The following is a 16,782-nucleotide window of genomic DNA, read 5'->3' as shown; positions in this document are numbered from 1 at the left end:
GGTTGGACAATTTTGCATTTACAATGCATACAACATGACCTCAATTGACTTAATACTGTCTTTCACAAATGATTTAAGGAAAGTAACAAACTTTTAAAATTTGGCAAAAATTTTCAAAGATGATAATTTTCAAAGTTTGAATTTTTAATTATTCATGGAGGGATCTAGACATACCTAAACATGCCATTCAAAACAAGTAGGCGTTTTGAGCGTTTTTGAAAAAAGTAATCCAGAGAAACAGAAAAAAATCCAACTTTTGTTTATCTAGGTTATGCACACGAAATATTAAATTTTGCATGCAAAAACTTTTTTTTGGAAAAAGTTTGTTTGTTTACCAAATTTGTTTTGCCGTTGAAAAAAAACCAAAATTTTTTGGGCCATTTTCAAAATTACTTGAAAAAACATTTTTGTGTCGCCATCAAAAAATTGCTAGTCATACAATTTCCATATATGGGAATTGTATGATAAACATTTTTTTTCAAAAATTAAAAACCTCGACTTTTTCATGACCAGATTGTTTTATTAAAATCAAACAGCTGCAGAAATTAGTTGATATTTTTTTCACCATTTTTCGAATATGTACAAAAATTGTATGACAAGACTTGCTCCATACGCTTGATGTATGGAATTGTATGATAATCATTATCATTTTCGGTATAGGGAGGTCAACCCGGGATTACAATCGAATAATTTGCTGTAATTTTTTTCTACATTTTCTGTACAAGTTAACTAATGAGTTAAATTTGATTTTGAATTTAGGACTTTGCTCACTGTTTTTATCTAATTTTTTCTGGCGTTTCGAAAGTCATATCTTTTCATGGATTCAACCAATATTGATCTTAAACATGGCTCCTCGTTTATTGCCACCTGTTGGGTAGAAGACGCGAGCCAATGGGTGGTCTTGGCTTTGCCCCCGATCTCACTCAGCTGGGAGGGGCGTCGGTGCTCGTCCATCCCTGCAGTCGATCGGCTGTTTGATCTTGCGGAGCCCGGAACCAGGTACTGTTTGTCAGCAGACCTACTCACGCGTTTCGCTGAACATGATAAAACGATTAAAACGAAATCATTTCATATTAAATAGAAAATGGAGCGAAAATTCTTTTTTGTTAAATTTCATAATCCGATCAATTTAAACTTGAAGTCAAGTTAAAAATGTTTGAATCTACTATACAATCGCCCCCTATGGTATCTCCTAAAGAATTGCCCTCCCCTACAAATAAAAGCAGCGATTCAGCTCTAGAGCGCTCAATTTAAGTTTCAAATTTTACTGCTTTCTGATTGGTCGAAGTTTCTATTAACTTAATCTACTTTACAGTTGTCCCCCCTTTCTTAAAAGGGGGTAATTGTTAAGTATGTCCGAGTGTGTTTCCTATGAAGGATGGGGTTAACCTAATTTTCTGTGACTCGTTCATTTTGCCTCTTCTCCTACACCTCCTAAATAGACCTTTTGGCTCTTTTCTACTCCCCTCCCACCCCCACATTTGCATTTCTGTTTTGAAAAACAAATATTAGGCTGTCATAAAAGGTAAAGAATTTTCGCATGGTGAACAACTTAACTATTGTGAACGCATAAGCCAACTAAGAAAATGGAAAATTTGAAATGTGGGGGAAATTGGAAAAGAGCCGACTTATTGCATAAAGAATATAAAAGCACTGGTTCCGCAAAATCATTCATGCAGACAAAAATTGGAGATTTATCCTCCTTTAAGAATACACAACATCAATATCTGAACCAAGCGAGCAGCGTTTTGATGTAAAAAGTCACCACCGGGGAGGAGAGTAGACAATAAAAATTGTTGTTTGGAACGTACATTTCTTGACGGGCTTCTTGGACACGATTCTCTTCAATGGATTTCTCAGTTCGATCCAGGCTTCCATGTTTTCAGCTGGCATCAGGACTAAATAGACACAGAGGAGGAAACTGAGGAAGAAAAAGGTGAGACCGAGTCCCACTTGGACCCATGCTGAATTCCTCGAGAGGATGAGGGGGAACAGACTGAATAGGGGGGCAAAGAGGAGGAGAAGCACTCGTGCTCCGAATATGACGTCACGAAGCTCGTCCGGGATATCGTACTCTTCCATCTATAAATACAACCTGGCTTTTAAATCGAATTGAAACACGTGCTGTATCTTTCCGATTCTAATTAGGACTTTGAAAGATTACATTATGATACCTCATTATGGTATATAGGGCAGATTAGTATAGGGTAGATTAGTATAGGGTAGATTGGTATAGGGTAGATTGGTATGTAGGGTAAAATGGCATAGGGTAGAATGGTATAGGGTAGTTTGGAATAGGGTAGATTGTCCTGCCACCTTTGTAATATAGGGTTTTAAAATAAGGTTTTCAAGCATGGTTTAAATCTCAGAACCGAATCCCAAAAAGCTTAAAACCTTTAAAAGGTACTTGGGTGTTTTTATGAGTCATAATCATGATGGTTTCATTCTGAATTATCTGCAACGAGTTTGTGTAAAAAGCTTTTAAAAAAGCTACTGTGTATCGCCTTTTCAGTCTTTCTATGCTTTGTTAATTTATACTGATCATTTTTAAAAATGATATGTTTTCTGTTTTTCATGCCAGCTTAATCTGACTGAAAAAATCTGAGGAGCCAAAAAAAAAATTTTTTTGGTTCATTAACCAGAGCAATAGTTATGAAAATCATGCAACTTTGAAAATTTTGAAAATTTTTCAACCTGTATCGACTTTTTTCGCGTGTTTATGAGCCCTGATCGTTTTTGATTCGTTTATAATTCGGTATTTTAGTTGACTTATTCAAATCCATAATTCCAATCAGAAATAAGGAAGAAGTCTCACCTGTTTAGACAAAGCAGTGCCATTCCTGTATATGAAGAACGTCAAAACAAACTGACCAATCAGGAAGTAGAAGACCAGGGGAATATAGAAGAGGAAGAAGGTCGAATAGGAGTCGTGTGCCACGAAACACGAGTTCAAAGTGCCGAGGTCGTCGAGACTGAGGAGGAAAGCGCCGAGTGAGAATGCAGCTGAAACCGAGATGAAATTTCTTCAACAATTCCTGCCCCCATTATTGCAAAAGGTAGCATTCATCACTATAGGTTCATTTTTGCAATCCAAAAAATTCCTATAAAAGAGTAGAATTTTGTCGTAATTTTCGCGGCTACTATTGCGACCCAATGTGGCGACTATTGCGACCCAAATCGGGTATGTTGCAACCATTGCGACTCAAAATGGGTATGTTGCGACTTTGTGTGACCGAAGAAATTTTATGCTACTTTGCGCGACCCAAATAAGATATGTTGCGACTTTGCGCGCCCCAAACAAGATATGTTGGGACTTTGCGCGAACCAAACAAGATATGTTGCGATTTTGCGCGACCCAAACAAGATATATTGCGACTTTGCGTGACCTAAAAATGTATGATGCGAGCATTGCGACTCAAAATGGGTATGTTGCGACTTTTTGCGACCGAAATATTTGCGCGACATTGCGCGACTCAAAAAAGGTATGATGCTATCATTGCGACTTAAAATGGGTATGTTGCGACTTTGTAAGACCGAAAAATGTGCGCGACATTTTACTCGAATTTGGTTCGCAGTTTCGGGTCGAGGTGTGAAATTCATGTTCCGACAGTCTCAACCCAGGCTCGATTTGTTTTGACCGACTCGACTCAAGCTGTCTATTTTTCGACAATGTTAGACCGAGGAAGAACATTTCCACCAAGTTCGACCTAAGAAAAACGTTTCGATCGAGTAGGTGCCGTAGATATAGACTCCCTGGACACATGTTAAGAATCTTCCATCCTAATAGACCAAGTGAACTATCTCTCCCTTAAATTAGTTGGCAAATTCAAGCCGTAAGACCTGCATGCACTACGCTAAGTCTGATTAGCCGAAAAATATTACTTTTCACCAAAAGAACAATCTCCCTCCTTTAAATTTATTGAGCGTGGTAGATTGTTCACTTGGTCCACTCACCAAAATCTATCATTTGTCTTAAACTGTAATATTTTTAATAGTATTTTTTTTCAAAAATTCAAAATTTTAAGTTTTTTTCTCGAAACTCCCGTTTTTGTTATGTGTACCTGGTAGTATGAGTGAGTTCAGGAAGTAAAAAATGACAAAGAATTCTGCCCTCCAGAGAGAGGGAGTGAGTTCCTTGAACAGGATTAGGAGTTCATTGAAGAGACTGCCCACAGTAGACAAGATGCCAAATTGCATGCCTGTCTGAGTGAACGCACACGCCCCCTTCTCGTCACTCTGAACAAAAATTACAGCTAATAATAATAACAAAAATTGTTACCAGTTTATAGTCTAGTGGCATTTAAATGAAACTAAAATAGGCAAAATTATCTGCCGACAAAAAATTGGAAGGACTCTAGTAGTTTGTATATATTTAATAACAATTTTCCCATGAAAAAAAAAGATGTTTTAGACAGCAATGACTCTTTTTGATTTTTCTCTCCGTAGTGTTTTTTTCAAGCATAAGCAACTCAGAGCAATTTCTGACTAAATTTTGAAGTGTTTTCTCTATGAATTTGATCTAAAAAGCGTCTTACAACAATGATGATATATTAGCTTCTTACAACAATGATGAAAAGTTGGACGCTTTGGACCTGAAGAAAAAGCACTCGCTAATTTATGAGTACCATTGCAAAACCACCTTTTAATTCCATGTTTTTTAAATAAATCACATGGGAAAAAGTAGCGTATGATTGGACGTTTCGAAAGTAGTTCAGGCATCGCATCGATCTGAAAATAGTTTGCATTAGATATCCGAAGCTTCAGTACCCTACACAAAGACTGCAGAAGAAGCCGCTTAACTCATAAATAAAAAATTGTTCAGTGCTAAATCGTTGTGTTGAGATAAAAAGTTGGGTTTGGTGGGCCTTTAAATTGACTAGCTTCTTCTACGTCTGCGGTTTTGGAGAAATTTTGGAGTGCTGATTAAAAAATGTCCCAGCCTGCTCAAACTTTTCGAGACTTAAGGGGTTTGGACGGTCTTTTGAGCGCTTTTTGAGTGATATCCCGATTAGGGGATGTTGTATCACCTTTTCGATTCCCGCGAGGTGTGAACAGACGACAATGTTGAACGAGAAAATAGTGATTAGGCGTCTGAAGTTGTGGTCTGGCTGGGGGTGGGTGTCGTGGATGTAAAGGAGTCCCATGAACATGACACTGAGCCACACTGCACTCACAATTCCACCAACAATCCAGGCCCACTGGTGCGTCTCCCTCTTAAACGCACACAAAGATGTGTACACGTAATTGCAGTTCAAAAACACAATGATACCAAAACAACTACAAACATAGTCATAGCAATCGTCTTTGAACAACAGCGGTTCTCCACAGGCGCCGATATAGGGTTTTCTCGAGGGGGAGATTTTCATTTTTTTCCCGAAATTTTGGACGCGACCTTTTTATTAATTACGTTTTCAGGCAACTTGTTACTATGGAACTCACAGGTAAAAAACAGGTAAAACTTTTATAACTTTTGTGTCTCATCAATTGTACCTCAGGGGGGTGGTCGGTTTTCTTGCTGGTGAATGTGGTCACCACTGAGAATGCACTGTTGTGGGTGGAGTAGCAGGCGGCCCTGTATGGCATCATGGCCCCCTCCCCCCAGGCACTGAACATCTGCCCACTCACCCACTCTTTGTTGAGGTTCTGGAAACGTCTGCAACTGTGCTGCGCCACTGTCTCGTAGGGACCTCAAAATGAAACAAAACAGTAATTAAGTTTGCAAATATCCCAATTTAATTTCCCTTAGCAGTAACCACTATTCAATATTAGCCTGAAAAAAATATATACTCTAAGAGGAGCTATGAATTAAAACTTCAGAGCTCTTTTATTACCCGTCTAGCAGGGACCTCAAAGGAGAAGAGTTCACATTATTTTCAAACTAACTCTCGTGAATTCTTGATGAAACTTAAATGAATCAAAAAGTTCCTTGATTACTAAGAAAACAACAATGACGCACAGATGTTTCACCATTAAAAGCAGAACAGGACGCTTTTATCTTGGATAAAAAGTCTTAAATATTAATTTTCCAAAAGAATCTTGGATATAAAGTCGGTTTTTAAAAATTTTAATAAATTGTATCCTAGACTTAAATTTTTTAATTCATGGATAATTTTTTTTTAATTAACACGTAGAAAGAACACTTAATCCCTTCCATGCATATAAAGTGTTCACGAACAGATGTTTTAAGCCACTCTGATGGCATTGAGATATTGTAGGAGAGGACTGTCGAAAGTTAAAATTCCCATTTTTTTGTACGCATCTCACCTTCGTGGGAGACTGGGGGGTAAGATTGGTCGAAGTTGCAGGAGTAGTTAACAGGCACAGACACTGACTCCCCCTCCCCAGTGGTGCCGCCCGCCATTATGATGTCACAGTTTCTCTTGCTCTGCACCAGAACCATACTTTTCAGCCCGCTCTTTTCGCTGTAATTAAGGCAAGTGATTCAGATTAGTAGGCAAATTAGTAGTGATCGTCTGAAATAGATTGATTGCACTAAAAGTTAACAGGATTGTTATGTTTTTATTTTATTGAAAAAAAACTATTATTGAAGCAAAAATTATTAAGTAATGAAAAAACTATGGCTAAAGTTTATAACATTTGTTTTCTGCAGCCAATTCTTGCAACCCATTCAAGTTTAAAAAGCATTAGTGCGATCATTAAACATTATTTTGAAAAACTTCTCGCTACAATAAAAATAATTGACAGCTTTTGTAACTTTTTCAAAGAAACAATACGAAATAAGACGAAAACATCGTGTTTGGAAAGATAATCCTACAACTCAGCTACGGAGCGTGTCTAAGAGAGCTACGGCTGAAATCGAATTGATTGATAAATTTAGCGCTACCTGATTGATTGACTTGAGAGGGTTCTCTGAGCAGGTGTGGACAAGTATTCGTCTATCATCAGAAGAGTGATCACAGACCCACCTGGGAGTAGATCCAGAGACGACAATGGGATCTGGACACCTAAAAGTTGAAGCTTCATTAATGTTCAAAATGATATCTTTGGAATGCTAAAAAAATTTTCAGACCAAAAAGTTTATGACGCTCCTAGATCTTATACAAAAACTTAAAGATTGTCGGATTTAAAATAACAAAGTTTTGTATAATAACAAAAAGTATAATGGCAAAAAACCGAAATCGTTCATATCTAACTTTTCATTGTGGTTTCTGCGATTCGCAGAGGATCTATGAAAGGCTATGCAACCTATCTAAGCATAGCCCGTTTCTCTTATTTCCCCACACTCCAGACTGAGTTAATTTGTAGAGCGAAGCTCTTTTTTTGCGACTCAAGGTACGTTTTCTTGCATCTAGAACTTTCACGTGGTATCATTATTGCAGCCGAAATTGTTCAGGCTGTGGTAGACTTGAAGGTCAAGTTAGAGCTCATCCTCACACACTATCATTGCCACTATACTAAGTGCCTCCCTTTTTTCGATACAGTTTAGAGAGAGACTATACCATTTTAATCTGACCATAGCAGAAAAATCCCAAGTTCTCGGTTCAGATTGATTCGCACCTTGGAGAGCGTGATTCGTAGTTCCCGAGTAATCCAGCATCTGCAGTTTCAGTTTGCCAAGAGCCGCCTCGAAATCACTTCTGTCCTCGGGAAGTCTCACCACTTTTGCCTTGATGTGATCCGCCTCATACTCTGTCTCCATATCTGGTTCCATATGTTTCCCAACATACAGCAGACTCTGCTCCAGTTCAGCCAGGCCCTGGACACTTTCTTTTTCGTCTTCACTCCACTGGGGGATTTTGTCGGCCACTTCTGCGACAAGATTGACCATGACACTCACCATGCGATCAGCCATGATTTGCACTTTGGCCCGACTTGGATCAGTTTCATTCGTCACCAATCTGACAAAACAAATCGAACCAATTTGCCATTAGTAATTTCAACGAGCCCCGATAAAATTCAGTTTCTTTTGTTGTCAGAACCACAAATATTAGTTAAAATTTTGAGGTATATTGCAAAAAAAAGCCGATGAAACATGAAATGCATAGTGCGTCTAATTCCAAAAATTAAACAAAAGCTCACGGAAACGCTTAGCTTAATTACAGACAATTTATAGTTAATTAACACAAAAAAGTTTGAGTAACATTTCCGTAAAATTTAAAATAAGTCAACAGACCAACTGTTATTATATCCAATACTTGGAAAGAACTTTTTTTTCGATTTATTTCAAACAATAATCTTCTATGAGCGAGTCGTAATAAGTAAACCCCCTTGAAAAATTCTTGAACTTCAAATATATTTTTGACACAGGCTTAATATAAGCAAGCTTTTCAAAAAAAAATAAGAAGTATGTTACATATAAACTCTCCATCCCTCGCAAGAAAGTTTTCTGTAAATTATAGTTTGGATTTTTTAAGCAAAATTAACTCAATATGATTAAATGATTTGCAAATCATAACAAGGATAGCCGGTTACTGTGCAAGTAGCAAAGAATATCCTGTCCGATCATAGTCTAAAAAAATTCAAGAAAATTTTTTTTTTCAAATTAAGGTCGGACAAAAGGATCTTAACAAAAAATTGGAACTTAAAAATAGACGGCAGTCTTATTGAAATAGACTAAAATGAAGAAAAACGACCATGAAAACACAAAATATGAAAAAAAATGCAGATTTTTTTTTTGAATTTTTGGCAATTTTTATTTTCAAATGGCGCTAAAAAACACCAAAACAATTAATTTGAGTAAAACTAAAATTTCGCGGCGTAAATGAACCAAAAATATGCTTTTGTAAGCCTGCTCGCTCGAATAATTTGCTCGAATTTAGACTGAAAGCCAAAGGCTTTAAACCTGTTTTTCTCGGTACTGAAACTTTTTTTGGAAATTTTTGAATGTCATTCGAAGCACAACTGAAAGGGGTTCAACACTCGATTAATTCCCATAATTAATTTTGCTATTTGCTACCAGATTTTGCGATGAAAACAAAAAGAAAAAAACTAAAACTCTCCCGAACAAAAAGTTCCTCCCCATTTTTCAAATGGTCGGAACAACAAGTATAGCCATTTATACAAGTTGCTTATCGCCTTTTTTGTGCAGGGTGTAATGAGAGAACTATAGAAACGCGTTGAAGCTCAGTGAATTAGGCATAACCGACAACATTTGTCTTCACAAAAAAAATTTAATAAAATGAAGAAAAAAATATTATAAAAATACTCCCTGAAATTTTTTTGCCAGTATTTTTTTTTAAATTGTTGCCAAAAAAGAGCTAAATGAAGTTTCCAAAATTTGTTTTTTTCCTGCAATAATATCAAGTTTTTTTAGCCTAATTGATCAATTTCCAAACTACTCAATTGCTTTACTCGAAATTCTAAACGAAACGTCAAAACTTTCAAACCCGTTTTGTCTCCACACTGGGACATTTTTGAAATTTCTATTAAGTAAGAGTGACGATTGAAAAAGCTTTAATATGAAATATCACTCGACCTTCTCCGATGATAATTTGTGGTACCTGATTTTGCCTGGTAAAAGAAAAAGTGGAAAAAAAACTAAAACAAATGAATGCAATATTCCTACCCACTTTCAGTGGTTGGAACAGAAAACGAGAAAAATGCCAAAAGAAAGGAATATGTTTGAATAAAATTGATAAAAAACCTACCTTCCGAAACCTCGCACTTTTCTGAGTGTGTCCAGGGCGGCGTCTGCTTGGGATATGCCAGCATCTTCTCTTAAGTGCAAAGTGTTCGATCGAATCAGACTCTCAGCCTACAGCATAATTTCAGTTATGGAATTTTTTTGAGAAATGATACGGGAAAGTTTATTTTAATACTTGAGACTTTTATGACGTTTTTTTCATTTTCAGGGCTCAGTCCAAATCGGTTTGTAGAAAATTCAGATCGTAAGAGAAAGTGTCATCTCTTTGTAGGAAGTTTAATCTCTAGGAGGAACTTAAGTTTGACTGCAACTACCTCGAAATCTCCTTCCAGACTACCGCTTTGCAGAAAATGATAAAAATATTCCAAAAAGTCCTGATGAGAAAAAAATTTTGTCATTCAGTCTGGTCCTGAAGATTAAGTCTCATGCTACAAAGCCGCCAGTACAAGGACTGTACAATAAGTTCTCTGTCTATGGAAAAAAGACAAAAATTTAAGAAAGTTTATAATTTTGCAAACCAACCCTGTTCACTTAAGTTTCCTGTTCTAAAATTTTCTTCTATAAACAAAATGGTTTAGTCGGAGATCCAATTTACCACTTTGTAATTCTACTGGAGAAACTTTTCAGACCAGGAAAGAGTGGTCAGCTGGGATACAAAATCTTCAATAGTGAAGGAGGTTCAGTCTGATTGACCTTGAACTAAGACGCGGGCACTACACTTGCCTTGGTGTAGATAACATCTTTTCCTTCTGCTCTCACCAGTTCTTCCAGTCCCTCTTCAAGCAGCACGTCTTCCACAAACCGTATGTTGACATTCAGAGCTAGACAAAGTAACACAGTGAAACATCACAACTTTAAAATTTGGGGCACATCAACGGGCTGGTTTAGAGCAAAACTTAAAAAATCTAAAATGGTTGGTATTTGAATCGGATTCATTTAGAATCTTTTCATTTCACTTCAGTTTCCAAATTCTGCAACATCGAAAAAATCGCGAGGAAAAATGAAACAATTGTTTATTCTTAACCTTATAAAACGTACATTTGTTAGCATAATGCAATTCCAATAGGCTTGCAATTTTGTCAATTTTTATCTAGTTACATTATTCTAGGATTTCGATTTAGAATAAGTGATAGTTGGTTACGCAAAGAAAAGTTTTGTTTTCTAACGTCCTGTGGTTGAGGGTGGATGTGTGGGTGGGGGTTCGGTCTCCCTCGGCTGCTGCTGTTCCTCCTCCTCCTCCACCTCCATGACTACAAATGGCGCCTCAGTCCCCACCTCAGGGGACGCGAACTCCACCTCTCCATTGATCTACAGGCAGAAAATGTTTGAGGCCCAATTTCAATAGTTAAAGATTTTAGGCAAAAACTGATTCACTTAACACACAGAAACACACGAGCTACTAACAAAAAATATAGGTTATGTCAATTGAGAAGCCTCCCCGAGTGGTGGGTAAATGGCCCAGTGGATAAATAAACATATTAACCAATATGTAGACCAGGAAGCTAGCGAGCGTAGTATATTAGTATGACTCTACTTTTTTCACACCTAACTCACAATTAAAAGTGCACATTTGGTGGCACTTTGCTATAATCATGATCTGCAGCATTGGAAATGTCATACCATCTCTCCTCTGCTTTATTTGTCGCTAGTGTTTGACAATAGTTATGCATCCGCGGCAGAGAGGGAGAAGGGTCGGGGAAAACGGCAAATTTTTTATTTGCTAACGATTGTCCATGTTTTGTCGCACTTAGAGAAATTGGTCTAAGGCATACTTTAGGCGTCCAGTTGAGCTTGGTGGACCAAAATTATGCTAAATATTGAGGGAGATCGTTTCATCCAAAAACCGAAACACCGCAAAAAAAACAAATCGCATTAAATTATATATATTTTTTTAAAAACCAAATTTAAGCATATCAAGTATGAGTCGATTCAGAGCAAATCCCTGCGTAAATCAATGATATATTGAGCTTATTGAGAAACATAAGGCATGACATCCACGAACACGAAAGAACAGCTGCAATTTTTTTGGGAGATGGTACCCGATGAGACAAATGCTCACATCATGGAGCCCTGCTGGAACCAAAAAAAAACTGTTATCAAAAGCAAACTTTTTTCTGAGCTTTTGTAGAATTATCAGCAGATTTTTTTTCGTTTTGCAAAGGATGAATTGGCTCAAGAGTGTTTTCAAACATTATCATGCATACATATGCATTTTATTCTCTATGAACTCATCAAACTGGTGTATAAAATTTCATTATTTAATTTTTGTTCCGACCACTGGAAATGGAGAGGAAATTTGTATTCGGGTATGTTTCACTTTTTTCATTTTTATTCTTTCACGCGAATTTAGTTACAAAAATTAATCATGAGAAGCGATCCAGTGATATACTGTATTAAAATCTTTCAGTCGTGATTCAAAAACTGTCCCAGTATCGAGAAAACTTGTTTGAAGTTTTTGAGATTTAGTCTAATTTCAAGCTAGTAACCCGATCGAGTAACGCTGGTTATACCAAAATTTACTTTCTCTAAAGACTATTTTGATAGAGAATCGTTTTTTACTGTAAAAAAAGTATTGGGTTTTAATTTGCTAAAAAAAATTCTAAAAAAAATTTATGTGCAAAACTTTTAAAAACATTAGTTTTTCCATTTTTGATTGTTCTTTTATTTTTTTAAAAAAGTCAAGTATTGTCAATAATGCTCAATTCACCAACTTTGGACGCAATCGTATAGTTCTCAAAACACATCACCCTTTTAAAATGATCTTAAATTGAAGATAATTTAAAAAAACTGCCTTTTTCATGATTATGGTCCGCCATTATGTGCAACTTGCACAGCAACCGACTATTCTTGTTAAGTTTTTTTTTGTGTTTCAATTTAATTCTGTTTCTTTTAATTTGTCAAAACGGGAACAAGATTGCCCCAGTGACTCAAAACTTGTAGTTATGGGTACGGGGAGGTGCGGAGGGAATTGAAAGACAGCCGGGAGATCCTTTACTTGACTCAAAAATTTCCTTTCGTCACCTTTTGCAGATTGCAATTACAATATAGAGCGTTCTAGACCCAAATTTGTGACATCTGTCTTTGCGACCCAAATTTGTGACATCTGTCTTTGCAACAGAAATAAGTTAAGTAAAATTCTTCTTCATAATAACCAAAGATAACCAAAAGAAACTGGTAAAAAAGTCAATATCCCTACAACTTATTTTAAACGCAAAATTTCTACGGGAAGGGTGTCATTGAAACACAATGTGAACAAATTCACCGTTGAAGGTGATAGCGACGGTGTTGACTTGGTTTTCGGTATTTTCGGGAAAAACATTTGCTTCATCACATGTTTGTTGAATATAAGGCTCACGGGTTGACTTGATAGGAAAAATTATCGCTAGTTCAGAGATATCGCAGCGATTCACATCTATGGTTCAGTCTACGATCAGGGTCACTTTATCCATGATCAGGGCTAAACAATCGCTGAATTAGCACTAAATTTTTAGGTCTAAATCAGACATAAAGCATCCATGAATCAGAGATGGATTTTCACTGCAATAACCCTAAAGACCTATGAATCAGGATATCTCATTCTTAAAAAACTCCTGACTATCCATGAAAAATGTCGAGAAAAATTCAGTTATTTTTCATAGGAAAATCACAAAAATCAGAATATAAAATAGAAGTCAAGTTATAATTGGTGCAACAATGAGCATGAAGTTTTCAAGCTAGTTCTTTACACCAGTTTAAAACCGGTTCACGGCTTGGGCACGGTTTCCCTTTCGACATTTTGAATTTTTCAGGGCTGATTCGGGGATTTATCATGGCGAAACTATCCATGATTATCGCTGAGAATAATAGCCATGAAATAACCCTGAACCATCGCTAAAAAGTTTATAATATGCCCGATTTAGCCATGAGTTTTTCTACAGAAGTGAGATATCTCTGAATCAGCGATAATGTTTCCTGTCAACTCAAACCGGGGTTGTGCAAAAATCGATTAAAAAAATGTTCATAAAGATCAAGAGTAATCCGCAGTTTGAACAAAAAAAGTTGCATACAATTTTGAAACTTTCAGACGAGCGAATTGAAAACAGAATATTTCTAGTTTTTTGATTGTTCAACATGCTGTGAAACATTCTAAATTATAGCAAAATAATGACTCGTTATTTGAGTTCAACTGATATTTAAATTAGATTCTTAGATAACACAAAAAGTTTCTTTCAATTGTAGTACTTTTTATCTTTTCGCATTTTCAAACAAAAGATGTTTTACCTTGACAGTCATTTCAGCTTGCAGGTGCCTTACACTGCACTTGCATATGTAGAGAGACCGAGGTCTGATAAGCATAGTTCTGCAACGGGTAGCAGTGAACAAATCCGGGTCATACGAGTACGCCTCGCTTCCCAGGGTTTCATTTGTGAATTCAATAAGAGATCCATCGCTGTTCTCACAATGAAGGTCAAATTCCCTGTAGCCTCGTATACCGAACGCACATGCATCACAGCATACTCGTAGATCATTTTCGGCATCATTTCGGACCTCAAGAGTGTTATACTTTCTAAAACTCTTAAGCGGGGTTTCGAACTTCAAAGGTCGCTCAGACGCGAAGTCGTTTGTTCCTTCAAACCTACAGGTTGTTTCGCGCGTTGCAACATGCGGGTAAAACACAACGTCAATTGCTCCCGGTCCTGGAACTTCGTAAAATATCTGTTCTCGAACCCATTGATCAGTCTCTTGTCCAGTGTCTGTTTTACACTCGACAATAGCGGTTATGTTCTGTCCATAGCTTCGAAAAAATCCTCTTAGTCGCTTCAACTGACAATCGAGAGTGAAAAGAAATGATGCTCCACTTTCACCAAGAGAAGCGCTTTGCTGTGCCACTATCTTGACCATTTTGCTCTTGGTTCTCAGGCTAGATTTGATTTCGGTGTTTTCCAAACCGCTTTGACACTCGTACCAGTAGAAACCCTGCTGCGACTCTGCCAGACTGTAAAAAGTCAAAGTCGAACACCTTCGAGTGTTGTTACACTGCGGATATTCTGCCACCGTGTCTTCCCAACTGGTGTTGTTTTCACCTTGGATCAACATCCGGATCTGGGATTCACTGGTGAATGTCTTCCAGGAACATCCCGATATCGGGTTTCCCTCCACACAGCTCTTTATGGATACCTCGTTGCCGTAACAGGGTTGTTTGAGTGAAGCGTTGTAAGCGTGACACCACAAGTCAGAAACCGTTAGATTGTCGTCTATTTTGAGCGGCATGTAAAGACTGGGGAAGCTAAGGTCAAACCAGAAGGCATCTTCTGCTTGAAGGTCCAGATTATGGTACTGAGAGCACTGTATGCTTGTTACGTCACTTTCGTCAGGAAAGTCAAGACTGTAAGTGAATACTTCGTTGCTGGTCAAGTTTGTGAAGGTCTGGTTCAGAGCTGACCCCAGAGGAATGGCCTGACATAGGACATTGACTGGGTCGTTTCCATGTGTTTTGACAATGACCGGAAGTTGCATGCCAATTGTGCTGTTCAAAGGGATGTAGCGACAGGAGCCAGCAGCTGACTTGAGATCCCACACCATGCCACGACTGAAAACTTTACCCATTTTCACAATTCAACTTGAGTCTCTATTTTTTTCCAAATACCAAAAAACTTTTATTCTATAACATCTGTTTGACCACCAAAAAGAGGGGGAGGGGTGGTTGTTGATTCTTGAAACAGCATCACTGACGAGATTTTTTGAGAACAAATTTTTTGATTGATGACAAAGTCGATGAAGTCTGGACTTCTAAATCAGCCCAAAAGTATAGTTTTCGAAGAATCAACGCAACACCTCCCTTGAAGTGAAGCACTCACCCATAGCGACAGAACATGCCAGTACGTGGCGGGTCTATCAAATTGGGAGTATCCTTCCATCCCAATTCGTATCCATCAAACGATACCAGAGCCGGCTGTTTTCCAGAGAACAAGAACAATTCTAGCTCCTTAAGCGAAACACTCTGTGGATCTTGGAAGTAGTAGTTGCATGTGAGAGCTTTCCACATCTCGATCATCTCGAACTTTTGACTGACGTCACCTAAATAAACAAAGAAAGTATTAATTGAAACAAGTTGTGAATTTGACCTTGGACTTGGACCATTGATAAAAAAAGGACTCAACCAGTGACCAAATCAAAATTGACAGCAGCCCTTAGAACCACTCAAACTGACCAAAAAGGACGTTTTTAGGGATGCTTTTTCAACTGCTAAAACCATCCCGACTAATGTGGTTGTGCTTTTATTTCATAATAATCTTGACCTTGTGTTCTTAATCAATTACCTGCCTGTCACGTTTATTCGAAGTCCATTGGACTTCGCATCACTTTTCGATAGAAATAGAGAAAAACAATTTTAATTCAAACATCTTTTGTTTTATTCGTTTTACCGTCAGTTTGTTAGTTTTAATTAACCAGTGGTATTTGCACACTTCTTATTATGGCGCAGATATCTGATTCGAACTTGCGGGGAATTCCCACCTTTTGGCCAAATCACACCACTCAACCACCCATCCATTGGAGTAACTGGATAGATCAATTCCACTTGGCAATAAAAGCCAAACAAGATATTGACATTGATAGTCTGAAAGATCCAGTGGAGTCGGAAAATAAGATCACCAATTTTAGAAGGCTCCCAAGATTCAGAAATTTGCACTCTGAAGAACGCCAGGGAGGCCAGAAATAAAGGAGTAAGTGAAGTTTATGAGAACGCTGAGGATAAAAGAATCGCGGAGGAGAAAGGAAAGTTCGAAGGCATGAGAAGATTCGAGGCGGATAAGAAAGTAAGATTGATTTTATACTTGGCCCTTGGCTCTGAAGGAAAAAGAGTCTTTTCATAGAAGCACCCTTGAGTGAAAGCATTATCAGTATCCTTCAAAGATTTCTGTAATCTCCTGGAAGCTGCATTTGTAAAACCAGCTAACACAACCTTCGAGCGGTACGCGGTACAATTTATTGAGCCGGAAACAAAAAGACAGAAAGTTCTATGAACATTTCTGGGGAGCACTTTCTGAGCTAACTAGAACCTGCGAAACCGAGTCAAATGCCAAATGAGAGTGGATTCGAGACGTTTTCATCTTCAACATGAAAAAAATCTACAGCGATACCGGTTTCGAAACCAAAAAACTAGTTAATATCGGGTTAGGCAAAGACATAATTGTGAA

The 16,782-nt window shown here is 37.6% G+C and overlaps 1 protein-coding gene across 1 annotated transcript in view; it reads right to left on the bottom strand.

The window, feature by feature from the left end:
• Nucleotides 1-16,782, bottom strand: part of LOC134854825 (uncharacterized) — a 74,832-nt gene that overhangs the window by 26,787 nt on the left and 31,263 nt on the right. The window contains exons 10-23 of the mRNA XM_063871184.1: nt 15,442-15,661; nt 13,865-15,173; nt 10,771-10,912; nt 10,328-10,425; nt 9,609-9,715; nt 7,519-7,859; nt 6,845-6,965; nt 6,265-6,422; nt 5,491-5,687; nt 5,028-5,213; nt 4,062-4,236; nt 2,816-3,003; nt 1,812-2,082; nt 846-1,034 (exon numbers count right to left, since the gene is read on the bottom strand). Of these exons, the coding sequence (XP_063727254.1) occupies nt 846-1,034; nt 1,812-2,082; nt 2,816-3,003; nt 4,062-4,236; nt 5,028-5,213; nt 5,491-5,687; nt 6,265-6,422; nt 6,845-6,965; nt 7,519-7,859; nt 9,609-9,715; nt 10,328-10,425; nt 10,771-10,912; nt 13,865-15,173; nt 15,442-15,661 (3,702 nt within the window). The remainder of the gene's footprint in view (nt 1-845; nt 1,035-1,811; nt 2,083-2,815; nt 3,004-4,061; nt 4,237-5,027; nt 5,214-5,490; nt 5,688-6,264; nt 6,423-6,844; nt 6,966-7,518; nt 7,860-9,608; nt 9,716-10,327; nt 10,426-10,770; nt 10,913-13,864; nt 15,174-15,441; nt 15,662-16,782) is intronic.

The sequence above is a fragment of the Symsagittifera roscoffensis genome, chromosome 9 (assembly GCF_963678635.1).
Source record: "Symsagittifera roscoffensis chromosome 9, txSymRosc1.1, whole genome shotgun sequence".
Classification (NCBI taxonomy): domain Eukaryota; kingdom Metazoa; phylum Xenacoelomorpha; order Acoela; family Convolutidae; genus Symsagittifera; species Symsagittifera roscoffensis.
The sequence above is the reverse complement of the archived record's forward strand: the minus strand, read 5'-3'. Positions and strand labels throughout refer to the sequence as shown.